We start from the raw sequence: 15,857 nt of genomic DNA on the forward strand, positions 1-15,857 counted from the left end.
GCTCCTTTATTCCCCCCCCCCGTGTACGTACGTATGTACGTACGTACGTACACACACACACACACACCCCCCCCCCCCCCCCCCCCCCACTCATGGCAGTTTTTAAAAATAACCCTCCCCATGTAAACTTACGGTGAAATACACACCAAGGGGAAAAGGTGCTTCAATTTGTTACAATACACTCCCTCCTGACGCCACAGCCTGTTTCTCTGATCTGCAGCAATTTGATCTGTGAACTCAGACACTGCCTGAGAGCCCCCCATTCATGTCAGGTTGGCTCTGTTAAGTCTCCCGATTCCCGTGTCCTCTATGAGATCAGGACCAGCTCTTTGCTGCAGGAGCTGGGGAAGCCCAAGCCTAAGAAATTGAAGGCGAGGTCTGCTGTTTGCAGAAGCGCAACGTTGGTTTTATTGCTCCTGTTATAAAAATTCCTCAGCTGATCACTGTATAAACAGGCTCCCATCATGGCCCTTTTTCTTGGATGTCAGAGTGCATGTCGCCCGGGAAAGAGGCCGTTTTGGAGCCAGACACTCGTGCTCACAAGCTGATCATGTGCACTTCTCCCCAGCTCCACCCTTCATACCATGTTGGTAGCTTGGGGTCACATGGAAATTGGCAAATGCTACAAATCGAGTGTTGTCCCTCCTGGAAAGCCCTCCCCTGTAGCCTGGAAGTTTCCTGATGCTGCCTGGGAGCCTTGCTCGCCATCTGGGAACCTCGGCTGTGTTCAGGCTCAGGCAGAAAGCTTCCAAGCCTTTGATAAACGAAATTCAACCTGAGCTGGGCCATTAGGAAGAGAGGAGCTTGCCTCCTGCGCTCAACTGCTCGGAGCAGGATTCCCCGTTTCTGCTGTGTTCCTCCTCCTGTGCAGCAAGCTTCACGGTAGAGAGGGAGCTGGGATCTGCTTTCACCCAGAGCTGGGCACCTGCAGCTCTCTCAGGCCAGGCAGGTGAGGCAGGAGGTCACAGATCACAGAGGCGCTTTCACAGCCAGCTTGAAGGTGGTCCCACCAAACCGCTGCTGTGAGTAGGAAGGGATCGACCGACGCAAGGCCAAGCAAGAGGTTAGGGGTTTTTCTCGGCTTTTGTTAGGTTAGCCTATTAACTGATCTATAGACTTGATTCACCTCTCATCAGTTTTTCCATCAACACCTTCATTTTTTATTCAAGGATATTAGGTCATATTTTATAAGCTAGTCTTTGAGCAAAACACTAAAAAACAATTTCCATGTCACCCCATAAAAAGAATCTCCAAGCATGAGTCCACTTTTTGGAGGCAGTCTCTGTGTTTTGATAATCTTGCAAAGCATGTTCGTTTGATTGAATTCATTTAGGGTCACGGCAGAGGTGAAGCACAACCCAACCAACACCATTGTTTGTAAAGCCCATGGGGAGTGGAACGGCACCTTAGAGTTCACCTACAACAACGGAGAAACCAAAGTCATTGACACGACCACGCTGCCAGTGTGCCCTAAGAGGATCAGGCCCCTGGAGAAGCAGGGGCCCATGGAGTCCAGGTGGGGATCAGGCTGTTTCTCTCCAGCTTAGTTGTCCTCAGGGCTCGACCTGGGGACAGAGAGCTCAGCTAAGGCAACAGGCAGGGAATCACGCTCTGACTTGCTGAGATATTTGAATTTTCCACTGTGTGTCATTTAGGAGATCTTTCGTATCTTTCAGTGTTGTTATTTTGCACCTAGGGGATGGAGTGTGAAGATAGTCTGCCACAGACTTCTAATGCCTTGTCCCCAAAGAGTTTGTCAACTCAACTGGCCTGTTGCTTAATTACAATGTTAAATACAGAGAGTTGCTAGTAATCAAAGAACAGTGCAGTGAAGCAATGAGGTTTTTTCTTTTCTTACCAGATTAGCAGCATAATTAAAAAAAAATTCAGTGCTGGTAAGTGTGCCATCAAATTGACACTCTTATACTCTGTGCTTACAGGAGGAATGTGTGAGGTTTAGCTGCATGGATTAGTAGCTTTAAGCTCATTAATTCATTTTAATCTGTGTTCTACTTCTGGGAATCCATTCTTAAGAAAAATTCTTAAATTTCAGGAAAAGTTTTAAACATAAAATTGAGTATATTAAAAAATCAAAAAAAAAGAAAAAAAAAAAAGAAAAAGCAACCAGCTAGCTGCCTGTTCAACTGGAGGGAAACAGTTAAGTAAATTATATAGAGTATCTGATCAGTTAGCGTGTCCGCTCTGCAGCATGAGTATAACACGGCCCCTTCGAGTGATGTTCATGCAGACACAGACTCTGCTTGGAATGTGCCATTTTGATTTTTTAATCCAGGAGCTCAGTAGACTGTGGCCGGGGCCAAATCCGGCCTGTAGCTGATATTTGTAAAATCTTATGGGAACATAGCCATGATTATTGCTTATGGCTGCTTTCCTGCTACAATGGCAATTAAGTAGTTGTGACCAAGACCATATGGCCTGCTGAGCCTAAAATGCCTAATGTCTGGCCCTTTACAGAAAATATTTGCCGAGCACCGCTCTCATCTAATAGCATGTGCTGCTCTTTAGAAAGGCGAGGGAGGGTTAAAATAAAATTACAGATGATTCCGTGACAGGTTTGCCTTTATAAGGGTTTGTAACCAGTGGGAAGTGTTAACTACGTCAGAGTGAAGCAGGCTACCACAGTGTAAGTACGTTATACCTGAGTTTAATACAGCCAGGGCCCCAGTACCGCTGGACCTCTGCTTTGTGTAGGATTAGCACTCTCATCCTCATTATTCGGGGACAGTGAGTATAACCTCTGTGTCCAAATGGAGGGCATGAACTCTCACCCGCTGGCTTTTCCAGCTCAGTCTGTTGGGCAATGGGCAGTAGTAGCAGGACAAGGGACAGGCTGCAAGACAGAAAGCCATCCCCTTGCCCACACTCATGGCAGGACTGTTGTTTCTGGTTTGGCAGCTGAGAACAGAACCGATCACCTTGTGGTCTTCGAAGGATCTGGAGTAGGTTAGCTGCTCCTCACTAAGTCTCTGCTGCCTCTTAGCCCAAGGGAACTCGGGATTCAGCCTGGAGTGGGAATGGGGTCTGGTACAGGAGTCAGACGGGGTGCCACCTCTTTTGGGCTCACATATGTGGATGTTACTGGAACACGGAGCTGAACTGCAGGGAAACGGAGCCCAGTCCACCTTGTGTTCCCTAGAGGAAGGCCCTGGAAGTGGTGTAGCTGGTCCAGGGGCTCCCTTGCTGCTCAGAGCACCTGAGCCCACTCACCCACTCACCCAGCGCGTCTCCGTGCCTCACCTGCAGAGGCAGAGGCCCAGCTGCGTGGCAGGCGGGCCGGTGGTCAGACAGCTGTCCTAGCCCTCAGTGCGCTAGCCCCTTGGAGGGGAGGGGCCGCTGCTCCATCAGGGAAGAGTGCAGATACATGTGTATTTGCCTGCCCACACCATGCCTTTGCTCATGATGCCCAGAGTTTGGTTTGAGCAGATGCTCTACCTTGGCCAGAGCCCCCAGGGCCCTGGTGGGGAAGGCAGGACCAGTGCCCAGTGATGCCAGCCGCGCCCTGCCTCAGCCACTTGCCAGCCCTTTGCCATGATGACCTCCCCTTCTCAGGGAGGGCTCCCCTGGACAAGAGGGGCTTACAGCTTGGCTTGGAGCCAGGGAGCCGTGGGCTGAAATCCTGGCTCTAGGGGGTCTGAGGCACCTGGAACGAGCCACCCCTACAGACGGCCTGCCCAGATGTCCTCTTCCCGGCTCTGGCCCCTTGCCGAGGAGGAGCGTCCTTGAGCTTGCTGTCCCTGCCTGACCCATTTCCTCTCCTCCATGTGTCCCCAGGAACCTCTGGCGGGAGGTGACCCGATACCTGCGGCTGGGGGACATTGATGCCGCCACTGAGCAGAAGCGGCGCCTGGAGGAGAAGCAGCGGATGGAGGAGCGGAAGCGGGAGAACCTCCGCACCCCATGGCGGCCCAAGTATTTTATCCAGGAGGTAACTGCTGCCTGTTTTGGGCGTTTGTCCTCAGGGGTAGATGGATGTATGGCTAACGCAGCCATTTGGATGAATGAGGACGGGGCAGAGTCTTAGGAAGATTGGGGGCAGCTTGGCTCCGGCTCCAGCTTGGTGCAAGGTCATCCTGTGGGCAGGACTGGGCACCTGCACCTGATAGTCCCTCTGGCAGCCTCCGTCAGAAGAGCCCCTCAGCCTGCCAGGGAGGGCAAGAAATGGGACTGCAGATCTGGACGCTGTCCCCTTCATAGAAAGAAACACCCCCTGCTGCTTTATTAGTAGCTGCAAGCTGGTCGTGAAGCACCTCTCAGCCAGTCTGCACACCCGAGTGGGCTGGGGCCTTCATGACTGAGAGCTGCCCTTCAGAGCTCTGCCTCCTGTGGGCCACACGGGATGGACATGCTAGGACAGGCCAGCCTGAGTCCAGTGCCTAAATGCTGCTGCTGTCACCCAAGAAAGTGACATTGGAAGGCAGAAATAAATCTATGACTGCCCACCTACTGGGCAATGGGTAAGACACTTGGTGTGTGCACAGTTGTAATGGTTTACTCTTGAAATGGTTTGTGGAGCAAGTGGGAAGCCTGAGAACAGAACTGGAAATAATGGGAATGTAGAAGCCATTTTTTTTTTTTTTTTAATACATCTTTATTGATTTCAGAGAGAGGAAAGGAGAGGGGGAGAGAGAGAGAAACATCAGTGATGAGAGAGTCATTGATCGGCGGCCTCCTGCATGTCCCCGACTGGGGATTAAGCCTGCAACCCGGGCATGTGCCCTGACTGGGAATCGAACCCCGATCGCCTGGATCCTAGGTTGACGCTCAACCGCTGAGCCACACTCGGCTGGGCAAAGCCAATTTTTAAGGCAGGCCATGAGCCTGGCAGCATCGATGAGAAACAGGCTGGTGAGGACTGGGGCAGAAGCGACAGTCTATATACAAAGGGGGTGGGTGCCACTTACCTCAAGGCAGTCTCAAACTGTCCTATTCTTCACAAGCCAGAAATCTGAATTTTTTATGAGAAATATTCACATGGTGGAACAGAACTTAAACACTAAGAGCAAACAAGTATATCTGGGCTTCTTTGGCTCAGGTACTGGTAGGGCCTGACTTCTGCTACAAGGACTACTACGTAGCTAGGTGGCTTCGGGGTTAGTAACTGTGAGGTGGCCTTCTGGTGAGGAGCAGTTAGCAGCCACTGTTCCCCCCGGAGGCAGGAACTGCGGCTGTGGACTGGAGACCCCAAGGTTGGATTCTGGTTCCGACAGGCGGCCTCCCACGGGAGACTGCGAGCCCTGCCTGGAAGCCTTGCCCAGGTGAGGCGAATCTGTATTATTAGTCAGGGTTCCCCGGAGAAACAACAGAAACAGAACCAATGGGAGACAAATACATGTAGATTATGCAGAACTGGCTCATGAGATTATGGAGGCCCCAGATCCCCAGGACCAGCGATTTGCAAGCTGGAGACCTGGGGAAGCTGATGGTGTAATTCGGTCCAAGTCTGAAGGCCTGGCGACCAGGAGAGCCGGTGGTGTAAATCCCTGTCCAGGGGCAGATGAGATGTCCCAACTCGAGTGAGGCAGGAAAAAACGGCTGAAGACGGGTGGTGAGGCCACAGCCTGGCATGGCTGCGATATCAGGAACAAGGCAGACACACTGGTGGTCCTGAACTGCAGCTGCTCTGCATGTACTCAGCTTCCAGTCTAGCCGAGTCTGGGAATTTTCTTGTTTCTCCCCTTTGCGGTCTCCATGTAATGTCTCCTCCCTTCTCTTGCAGGGTGATGGCTGGGTCTACTACAATCCCCTTTGGAAGGCACACTGACGGGGTGGAGGTGCAGTCTTCTGAAAGAGCCCTGTTTTTGTAGGAATTAAAGTGGTACAGTATCAAGGTTCTGTTGGTATTTACTGCGACCTATTGATGTCATTCAAGAAATGGTACCTGAGAGATTATATACTGTGAAAAAGGTACCCCAAACTCTGCTATAGGATTGAGTTTATTCAAGAGCCATTTGGGGCATGTGTGTGTACAGCTGTGAGCTCTTGGCACACTTCCTGTTCAGACAAGCATTATATACCCGTCTACTGGGTATTACACGTGTAAATACTACACTTAACAAGATTTAAGTGGGTAATTATGGGCTCCTTTTTATCACTGAGGTTTGACCTTTTCTATTTTTCACTTTGCCAAAAATATTTTGCACTTACAAAGATATTCTCACGTAGTCAACTCCTGTTGAAACAAAAGTGAATTGGCATGGCCCAACTGGCACCCATCTGGTAGAAAAGTGGTTCAATTCCTGTCATTTCAAAAGTATTATGATTCCCACCATCTTCCCCACTTCAACATTTCATTTGTCCATACTCCAGAAAGATAAACAGCTATATTCTGCTGAATGGGGAGTGGGCAGGAAACTATTATGGTTTATGCCAGAGCCTTTCAGGATGGAGCACCTCTGGGAGAAGCTAGAGCCAGGCCCACCTTGGAATTTTCCTATCTACTTGCCCCAGAAACTTTCTGACAATTTCTCATGCTCAAAGCACTAGTCATACATTTTTTTAGAAGCTGCTGCTTACAGTAGAAAACAAGTCATATGGAGACTTCACTACTTTTATGATGAAAAAAGGGCTTTAGAAGTTAACACGCATGCATATATAAACATGCACAACCACATCCTCAATCTTGTGTTCAGTTTGGGGAGAGGGAAAGAAATTTCCTGTGGATTTTTTTAGTGTACCTCTATTATTTGACCCAAACTCTGCAAGAAAACCACTGTTATTAAAATAAAGCCTGCCTAAGTGTTCCATGGTTTCAGCTGAATTTCAGTACTCAGCCTTTACAAATGAGGTCAAGACATAAAGCAAGGGAAAAATGACATCTGATTTTTGCTCAATGCTTAGTTTATTTTTACTGTGTCACTCTGAAGAAATATTTATAAAATCCAGTAGCATGAATGCTTCTCTGCAGTAATACTAATTTTGTGCCTTTTGTCTGCTTTCTTAAGACCAAATGTTCACACTTTGTAGATATTAGACAAATATATTTCGATTAAATACTATACCTATCTGTGTGTTTTATTTTTAGGGATTCAAAAGTTCTGTTGGAATTGGTGGCTCTAAATGAGCTCAAATTTTATTGGTTAGATATTGTTAATGATATTCTGTGACAAGTTCCTATCAGACAAAGTAATAATTTATGCTTGTTTAGGGGCATAGTCTTAAAAATATCTAGGAGAATAAAGTGTTTGGAACTATTTCATTTTTGAGAAGAAAAGCAGAATAGATGTAATTTTGAGAAAAAAATCCTCAATGAAAAGACTAAAAAGTAATCACTGTGGTGGTTTTAGATTTTTCAGCCTTACTTCAAAGTATAAATCATCTGGTAAGTAAAACATGGAGAAGGTTCACTTTTCTTTGGGGTCGTGGAGTGGGCTTACTGCCTTTTAAAAAGTTGTGAAATGTATCCACCTCTTTGACCCAGGGGTAATACCACCACTATCCTGACTCCCGGAGTAATCATCCTCTTGAGTACCCCCCACCCTTTCTCCATATTTCTAAGAGCATGCTTGATTTTGCCTATTTTTGGACTTTGTATAAATGGAATCATATCATAGTTTGCTTATTTGAGCTAACATTTTGTTTATAGGTCAGTCCATGTTACGCATTGCTCTGTTCAATTTTCTTTTTTGCTGAGCTCTACGTGCCCAAACTGAAACTGTACCCATAAGACAACACCTCCCATTCCACTCCTCTGAAACCATTAGCAACCACCATTCTATTTGTTTATGAATTTGACTGAATACCTCATATAAGTGGAATGATACTGTACTTGCCTTGTGTCTGGCGTATTTATGTGTTCAAGGTGAAGTTCCTCCCTCTTTAAGACTGAATAATATTCCATTGTATGTATATATATTACATTTTGTTTACTTTCCCATCATGAACATTTGGGTTGTTTCTATCTTTTGGCTATTTTGAGTGCTGCTACTATGAACTTGGGAGTACAAGTATCTCTCTGAGTCCGTTTCAATTCTTTTAAGGATATATACCCAGACATATGAAAATTTCATGTTGAGAGCACCTGCCATACTGTTTTCCACAGTGACTACACCACTGTGCAGCCCCACCAGCAATGCACAAGGGTTTGAATTTCTTCACATTCCCCCACACATTAATTTTCTGCTTATCTTCACTGTGATTTTGACTAGCATTTCCCTGCTAACCAGTGACGGTGAGCCTCTCCTGTGTTTATTGGCCACTTGGATATCTTTACAGGAGTGTCTGTCCGACGACTTTGCTCATTTTCTAACTGGGTTGTTTTATGTGTGGAGTTGTAGTTCTTTATATATTCTGGGGAGTAATCCTTTATTAAATGTTTTATAAATATTTTCCCCATTCTTTGGGCTGCCTTTTTACGATATCCTTTGATGTACAAAAGTAATTTTGATGAAGTCCAATTTCTCTATTTTTTCTTTTGTACTTTGTGCTTTTGTTGTGATATCCAAGGAGTCATTGCCAAATCTCATTTTATAGAGCTTCTCCCCTATGTTTTCTTCCAGGTTTTATAGCTTTAGCTCTTACGTTTAGATTTTTGATGCATTAAAGTTAACTTTTGTATACTGTGTTAGGTAAGAGTCCCAACTTCATTATCCTGATTTCCTAGGACCATTTGTTGAAGAACTCTCCCTTTCCCCATCGAACATCCGGATAAAAAATTATGTGACCATCTATGCAGGGATTTTTCCTGGGCTCTCTAGTCTATTCCATTGGTCTATGTCTGTCATTATGCCAGTACATTATTTTGATTATTGTGGCTCTGTAGGTAAGTTTTGAAATCAGGAAGTGTGAGACTTTCAACTATTTTTTTCAAGATTGTTCTGGCTCCCTTGAGATCATTATCAATTATTTTTGCTAAAAACATCATTGGAATCGATAGGCATTGTATTGCCTCTCTAGATTGCCACGTGAAGTAGTGCCATCTTATTTCCAATCCACTAACATAGGATGTCTTTCCATTTATTTATGTCATCTTCCATTTCTTTCAGGGATATTTTGTAGTTTTCAGTATACACGTCTTTCACCTCCTGAGTTTATTCCTACATATTTTACTCTTTCTGATATGATAACATATGGAATTGTTTTCAATTTCCTTTTTAGATTGTTCATTGTTAGTATGTATAAACAACTGACTTTCATGTGTTGACTGTGTAGCCGGCAACTTTGCTGGATATATTAGTTCTGTAATCTTTAGGGTTATCTAGATAGAAGATCATGCTATGTCTTCTGTGACCAGACATAATTCTACTTCTTCCTTTCTAACCTGGATGCCTTTTATTTATCACCCAGCTGACCTGGCTAGAATTGCCACTACCTGCGTGGAAGTGGTAAAGCTGGTACCCCGCCTTGTTCCTGGTCTTAGAGGAAAGACTTGCAGTCTTTCATCACTGTGCACGTAAACTGTGGCCTTCATGTGGAGGTAGTTTCCTTCTGTTCCTAGTTGTCGAGTGGTTTTGTCGTGAAAGGTGGTTGAATTTTGTCGAATGCTTTATCTGCCCCTTTGTCCTGTTAAGGTTTGGTGCATTACTGCATTGGTTTTATAGGTTGACCCATCCTTCCATTCCAAGAATCCCACATCATCACGGTGTCTAATCGTTTTAATGTGCTGTTGTGCTCTGCCACTTGTACTGGGCATGTGGCTGCTTAGTTGAAGCTATGTTCTTGGCCAAAACTGGTTGCCACCTGTGCTGGGCGTGGGGCTGCTTAGTGAAAGCTGCAGGGCAGGCCAAAGCTAGCAGCGGGTGCTTTGGAGTATCTTGGAGAGGTTTTGTGAAGTCCACAACGTGGGCTAAGGTAAAGTGCTTGTGTGAAGGAGCCTTATTCTGGAAAAAGGCTCAGGCCAGGTGAGTGAGTTGGGTGGGGTCTCAGGTAATCGCCAGAGCAGAACAAAATAGTGTTAAGGGCTCTTTACATGTCTTAATTTTCCAGATTTTCCCTAACGTCTCAGGACCTTAGATAGTCTCTTGTTCCCCTATCTAAGTTTTTTGCTAAAGCATCTCCAGGTCCTTTGTCTCTCTGCTGCTTTTCCCAGCCTGAGATCTGAGCTGTAGCACTTTTGCCCACCAGAGCCAAGTTCGGTGAAACAGAGACCAGCTCTTCAGGCAGCTGCAGACACATTAGAACATTGCAAGCAAGTGCTCTGCTCCCTGTCATTTGAAAGAGGTCACTGCGAGGTAGGCTGCTGCTTTCTCCCAACGCTACACTGTGGAGCCCCAGGGTGGGGTAAAGATGAATAAACTGTACACCATAAAATTTCCTACTATTTTTGAAGATGACTTTTTCTTCATTGTGCATTTATTCAGTTGCTGTAGTCCACTGATTGTTTCCCAGAGCCCTTATAAAGTTAACTTTGGCCAGTCTTTTTATTTTTCTTAATGTTTTCATGAAGGAATGAGGGCCTGGAGCCTCCTTGTCTATAACCTTGTTCTCATTTTCTTTGTGTGCAACATAACACAAGCACAGTGGAAAAATAAAATCAGTGTAATGAATTATTTTCATTATTTCATGTAACCAAAATCCAACTCAAGTAATTGGGAGTGATATCTCAGCTACGGAAGTCACACACCTGGTTCCCCAACCTGGGCCTTAGTTCTGGGAAGAAGAGTTCCTGTTGAGGGGCCCCGAGCACAGACTTGCTCTCTCACAAACTCAAGCAGTGAGGCAGCACCTAGACCAGCACCAAGGACATACAGAAAAGCACTGAACTGATAAGCTGTAGTGCAAGGCTTGGAGGGTCAGGGCAGCTCTCTCCGGATGGAAGTGATGGCAGGCACTATTGTTCTTTTATTGAGCCCTCACCCCATTCAACAGGCAGTCACAGACAGGCAATTGTTCATGCAGAGCAGAACCTGGCTAATACCCTATGCCTTGCTCTGGTAAGTCCTTAAGGCCCTACACAACTCATGCACCCCGTCCAAGACGCTTCCAGCAGCTTTTCCACATAAGCAGCCTGCCTAGGTTCATGCTGTGGACTTTCCTAAAATCTCTCAAAGATCCATCAATGCCAAACAAGCAGCAGCTGGCCTTGCATGTCCTATACCTGGTGCTAAGCTGGCCCAAGCCCAGCACAAGCGGCAACCATTCTCAACTAGCATTGAAACGTTAACCAACTATCCCTAAACCTGGCAAAAGCAGTGAGAAGTCTTGGCCTGGAACTGTAGTTGGCTGGCCCGAGCTCTCATCACGGTGCCCACAAAGGGTCCCAGGTCCAGTACTAGTGGTAGCTGGCCTCAGTTCACAGCAAGCCTCCTCCAAGCCCAGCACAAGCAACCAAGGAACTGCAAATCACTCTGTAGATCCCACCAAGTGGCCCCATGCTGGCACAAACTGGCTGACCTTTGCCTGCATCAGAGACCTCCCTAATGGCCTCCAGAACCAATATACCTAGTAGCTGACTTAAGACCACACTAGAACATCAACTTTAATAGACCTAGAAGAACTGCTGAGATACAGGGATGTGTATCTACAACTCCATCAGCTACTGCTGAATGGTTTTCCAGGGTGATTTTTAGTTTACCCACTGGTAATGAGAGTTTGTTTCTGCACATCTTAACACTTATTTACACATTTTAGCTACCCTGGTAGGTATGTTCCTTTTCATATATTTGTCACTTATATTCCTTTGGTTTGTCACTTATATTCCTTTGGTTAAGGATTAATAAAAATCTTTTGTTTTTCTCTAAGAGTTTATATGTTCTGGATATTAATCCTATGTCAGTTGTAGGTTGGGTAACCAAATATCCGTGTGTGCCTATAGTCCCAGGGTAAATATAAAAAGGCCACTGAACAAAGGTGTGGAACTCAATGAAAAGGTAGATCAAGAAAATGTACTGGTGTGAGGACACACAAATTAATGGAATAGAATACTCAGGAATAGATCAACACATTTTGTTTTCTGCAGTGGTGTCAATTAAATGGGAGAAATAGTCTTTTCAACAAACGGTTGAAATAAAAAAATAAAACTCAGCCTTGGCCAGGTAGCTCAGTTGGAGTGTTGTCCCATACACCAAAAGGTTGCAGGTTCAATTCCCGGTTGGGGCATGTACAGGAGGCAACCAATAAATATTTTTCTCTCTCCCTCTCTAAAATAACATATCCTCAGATGAGGAGTAAAATAAAACTCATATTTCCATTAACTGAATACATTAAAAACCTAAAAATCATTCCCATATAGACCCACTGACATAGGTCTCTATTGTCTATCTTTTTATGGGTTACACTAGAATAAACAACAAATTGAGGGGGAAGATAAATTCTAGAATTAAAAAATGGAGTAAGTTTAATACCAGATTAGCAATAACTGATAAGTGACTCAGTAGAAAATACAGAATGGCATGGCAAAAGGAGAGCGAACGGGGCAGAAGCAATGATGAAAGAGATGACTGAGAATTAAAAAAACACACAAAACCAACGAGCTACAGTGTTAAAAGCTCAGCAAATCCAAAGTAGGACATCTTATGAGGATGAAAAAGATACATCACAAAAACATCTTAAGAATGCTAATATATCACTATTACTAATCAGACAAAACAGGCTTTAACAAAAAGCATAAGTTTGATATTTCCCAAAAAAGTTCAAATGTATGTATACCTAATAAATGTTCAAAACTTTAAAGAAAAAGTTGACAGTTCAAGAAGGAAGCAAATGCTTACTAATATATGATTACAGTATATCCTTCTCAGCAAATAACAAGCTTCAGGGATGGACACACACACACAGGATCACAGAGCAAATTTTAACCATTTTCAAAGGATTAAAACCAAAGTGTCTGTCTACAATGTAGTGGACATTGATAATAAAAGGATAACTAGAAAACCACCATACTGAAAATCAAGAAATGTCCATCAACCCATGGCTCAAAGAAGAAAGTACAATGGCAATTAAACTATGCATTAACTAAATGACAGTTCACATCAAAATTTTTGAGAATGTAACTTAAACTCTGCTTGGAGTAGATGTATAACTTTAATACATTAGGAAAAGAAGAAATCAATATACATTAAAAAGAACACCTCTCCTTCAAGGATATAAAAGAAAACTAACACAAACTGATAAAATAAAAAACATACTATAGAAAATGTCAACAAAACCATAAGCTAGACTTTGAAAGAAAAAGGAAACAAAACTGATAAAAACCAAAGGAAAATGAGCCAGGTAATGAGAAGAGACAAAAACGGATGCAATTAGAAAAAAGAAAACCAATCTCAGGAATGAAGAGGACATCACTATAAAATCTTCATACGTTAAATAATCATTAAGTGAAATTAGCAACAATTTTACAATCTATTTGAAAATTTAGACGAAACGGACAAATTCCTTAAAAAACACCAAAACTGACATAAGGGAAAAAAAAAAGTGTAAAATAATTGAATCTGTAATTAAAAACCTTTGCACAAAGAAAAATCCAGGCACAAATGGTTTACACCAGCAAATCCTATCAAACGCTGATCATTACTCCAGGAATGCAAATTTAGTTTACACTATGAACAGAAAGTCTCTAATTCACTACATTAACAATACAGGAGAAACACCTAAATCATCTAAATAAATTTTTAAAAAATCACTTGATAAAACTCATAGCAAATGGGAAAAATATGTTCTCAATCTGACCAAAGTTATCTACAGAAAAATCTACAACAAACATACTTAAAGGAGAAATATAAAAAATTTCCCATGTGGGATAAAGACGACAACAAGGATGTTACCTTTTCTATGTAGTACTATACTGGATGTCCTAACCAGGGCAGCAAAAGCAAAAAAATTAAATAACCATTAGAAAGAAGGAAGTTAAACTGCCACTATTCCCCAATTAGGATGGCATATGTTTATAATAAAAATCTGAATATTAGAATATAACAAATTGTTGAGTATAATCTCAACATATAAAACCAAAAATTATACTGACAACTAGAAAATTTTATAAGACAGCATTTATCAAAAGTAACTTATACTTTGTAATAACTTAGAAAGTGTGCATGACCCATTTCAAAACTATAAAGATGATATAGACCTATATAAATCAAAGGATATGCCATGTTCATAGAGTACTCAATATTTTAAAGATGCTAATTTTCCCAGTACAGTTTCAATGCCCATCAAAAGCCTGAAAAGCTTTCTTTTTCTTGGCGTTACTGACAACTTGGTTCTAAAACTTACATGAAAGAACAAGGTGGGGATGGGAGAGGGACTTGCTTTACCATATCTAATTACCTTCAAGTTATATCAGTCAACACATACTATGGAATTTAACAGAGTTAAGAATAGACTCGTGGATAACCTGGTTCGCTGCAGAAGTATTGCACGGGGGATAGAAATCTACAGGCTCACAAAAAGATTGAATAATAAGATTCAAATAACCAATTCCTAGGCATATTGTAAGAAACGATGAAGGGCTTATATAGAGGGTATATAAATAACTACTAATATAAAAAAAATCAACAGAAAAATTGTCTAGAACTAAAACCTCATAAAAAAGAGGTTCCAAAAGGCCAGCCTCATTGGGAACCTAGAAAACGAAAGTTAAACAGAATGAGAAACCACTGTTCAACTGAACAGGAGGCAAAATTAAAGACAAGGGCTGATTAGGATGTGACTAACAAAAACCTCCTCATTCTACCTAGCAATTCTGCTTTTTATTAGGTAAATACCCACAAAAATGTATGCATAGAAGCTCCAGGAGAGATGTAAAAAAATATTTCTACAGCATTATTTGTAATATCCTCAAACTGAAATGATGCAAATATACATCAACAATAGAATGGGATGGGAGGAGGGAGGGGAAAGGAACAGACACACAGACACACAGACACACACGGGGAAGGGGACACCCCCCTCCCATGTAAGGGAATACTATACATCAGCCAAAATAAACTCACAGCTGCATGCAATACTCTGGATGAGTTTCACAAAAACTGAAGCTAGGTACAAGAAAAATACATACTTTGATTGTGTTTTTACTATTGAAAGAATAGGTGCAATTAAACAAGTATTTCTCTCCAAACACAGAAATCAAAGTAATTACCTTAAAAGCCAGGACGGTGATTGCCTTGCGGAAGGAGACGTGGGTAGGCAAGTGACTAGGGGGGCTTCTGGAGTCTCGGGCACCATTCTAGTCTCTTGACTTGGGTGTGGCTACAGAGCTGCTTGTTTTGTGTCCACCAAGGTGTACATTTTTGTGTTCTCTGTGTTAATTTCACAATGGAAAAAAATGGTTTAATTTAAAAGAAACAGTAGACATGCAATTTCCTTCCTGGTTTGTCTGTCTCAGTTTCCTAAATCTGAATCGCAGCCTGCTGCTGAGCTCTACCTTTATCCATTACTTCACCTACCTTTCAACTGAATGTTATGAACAGCAAGGCAGACATCCAATAAAACCCACCATTCAAGAAACAGCAACTGCAAGAGAATTCTGGAGATTGGTCACACAACAATGTGAATGTATTGAACACTACTGAACTATACATTTAAAAGTGGTTAATAATGTAAATTTTGTATTATAATTAAAAAAATTTTTTAAAGGTGCAGTAGCTACAGATTTCATGATCTTATGGTCCTTTAGCTATGGAAAAATGCTGGCTTCTTGGTCATGGCCTAGGGACTCAAATGAAGTAAAACTCTACAAATGCAAATTCAAGTAGGTAATAACGTAATTTTGAAAACTTCACTTTATCTTTGGACTTGCTGCCTTACCTCCTATAATTTATACTACAAAGTACTCAACTTTGTTCAGTTCTAAGATGTGGAACAAAAACAAAAGCTACTGTATCGTCTAAAACTTGGAGGTGTTGATATTTAATATCCCCCTCTGTAATGTTCAGTGTTAATGATCATACATGAAATGAATT

General features: G+C 42.9%; 2 protein-coding genes across 2 annotated transcripts in view; one reads left to right on the plus strand and one right to left on the minus strand.

The window, feature by feature from the left end:
- Positions 1–5,782, plus strand: part of OSBPL10 (oxysterol binding protein like 10) — a 183,533-nt gene extending 177,751 nt beyond the window's left edge. Inside the window, exons 10-12 of the mRNA XM_087825099.1 lie at positions 1,334–1,516; positions 3,793–3,946; positions 5,738–5,782. Of these exons, the coding sequence (XP_087681225.1) occupies positions 1,334–1,516; positions 3,793–3,946; positions 5,738–5,782 (382 nt within the window). The remainder of the gene's footprint in view (positions 1–1,333; positions 1,517–3,792; positions 3,947–5,737) is intronic.
- The window catches only part of STT3B (STT3 oligosaccharyltransferase complex catalytic subunit B), a 78,312-nt gene continuing 67,216 nt past the window's right edge, over positions 4,762–15,857 (minus strand). The window contains exons 17-18 of the transcript XR_015715696.1: positions 15,035–15,194; positions 4,762–5,813 (exon numbers count right to left, since the gene is read on the minus strand). The gene's annotated coding sequence lies outside the window, so the exon portion shown is untranslated. The remainder of the gene's footprint in view (positions 5,814–15,034; positions 15,195–15,857) is intronic.

Source organism: Miniopterus natalensis, chromosome 15 (genome assembly GCF_054644295.1).
Source record: "Miniopterus natalensis isolate mMinNat1 chromosome 15, mMinNat1.hap1, whole genome shotgun sequence".
Lineage (NCBI taxonomy): Eukaryota > Metazoa > Chordata > Mammalia > Chiroptera > Miniopteridae > Miniopterus > Miniopterus natalensis.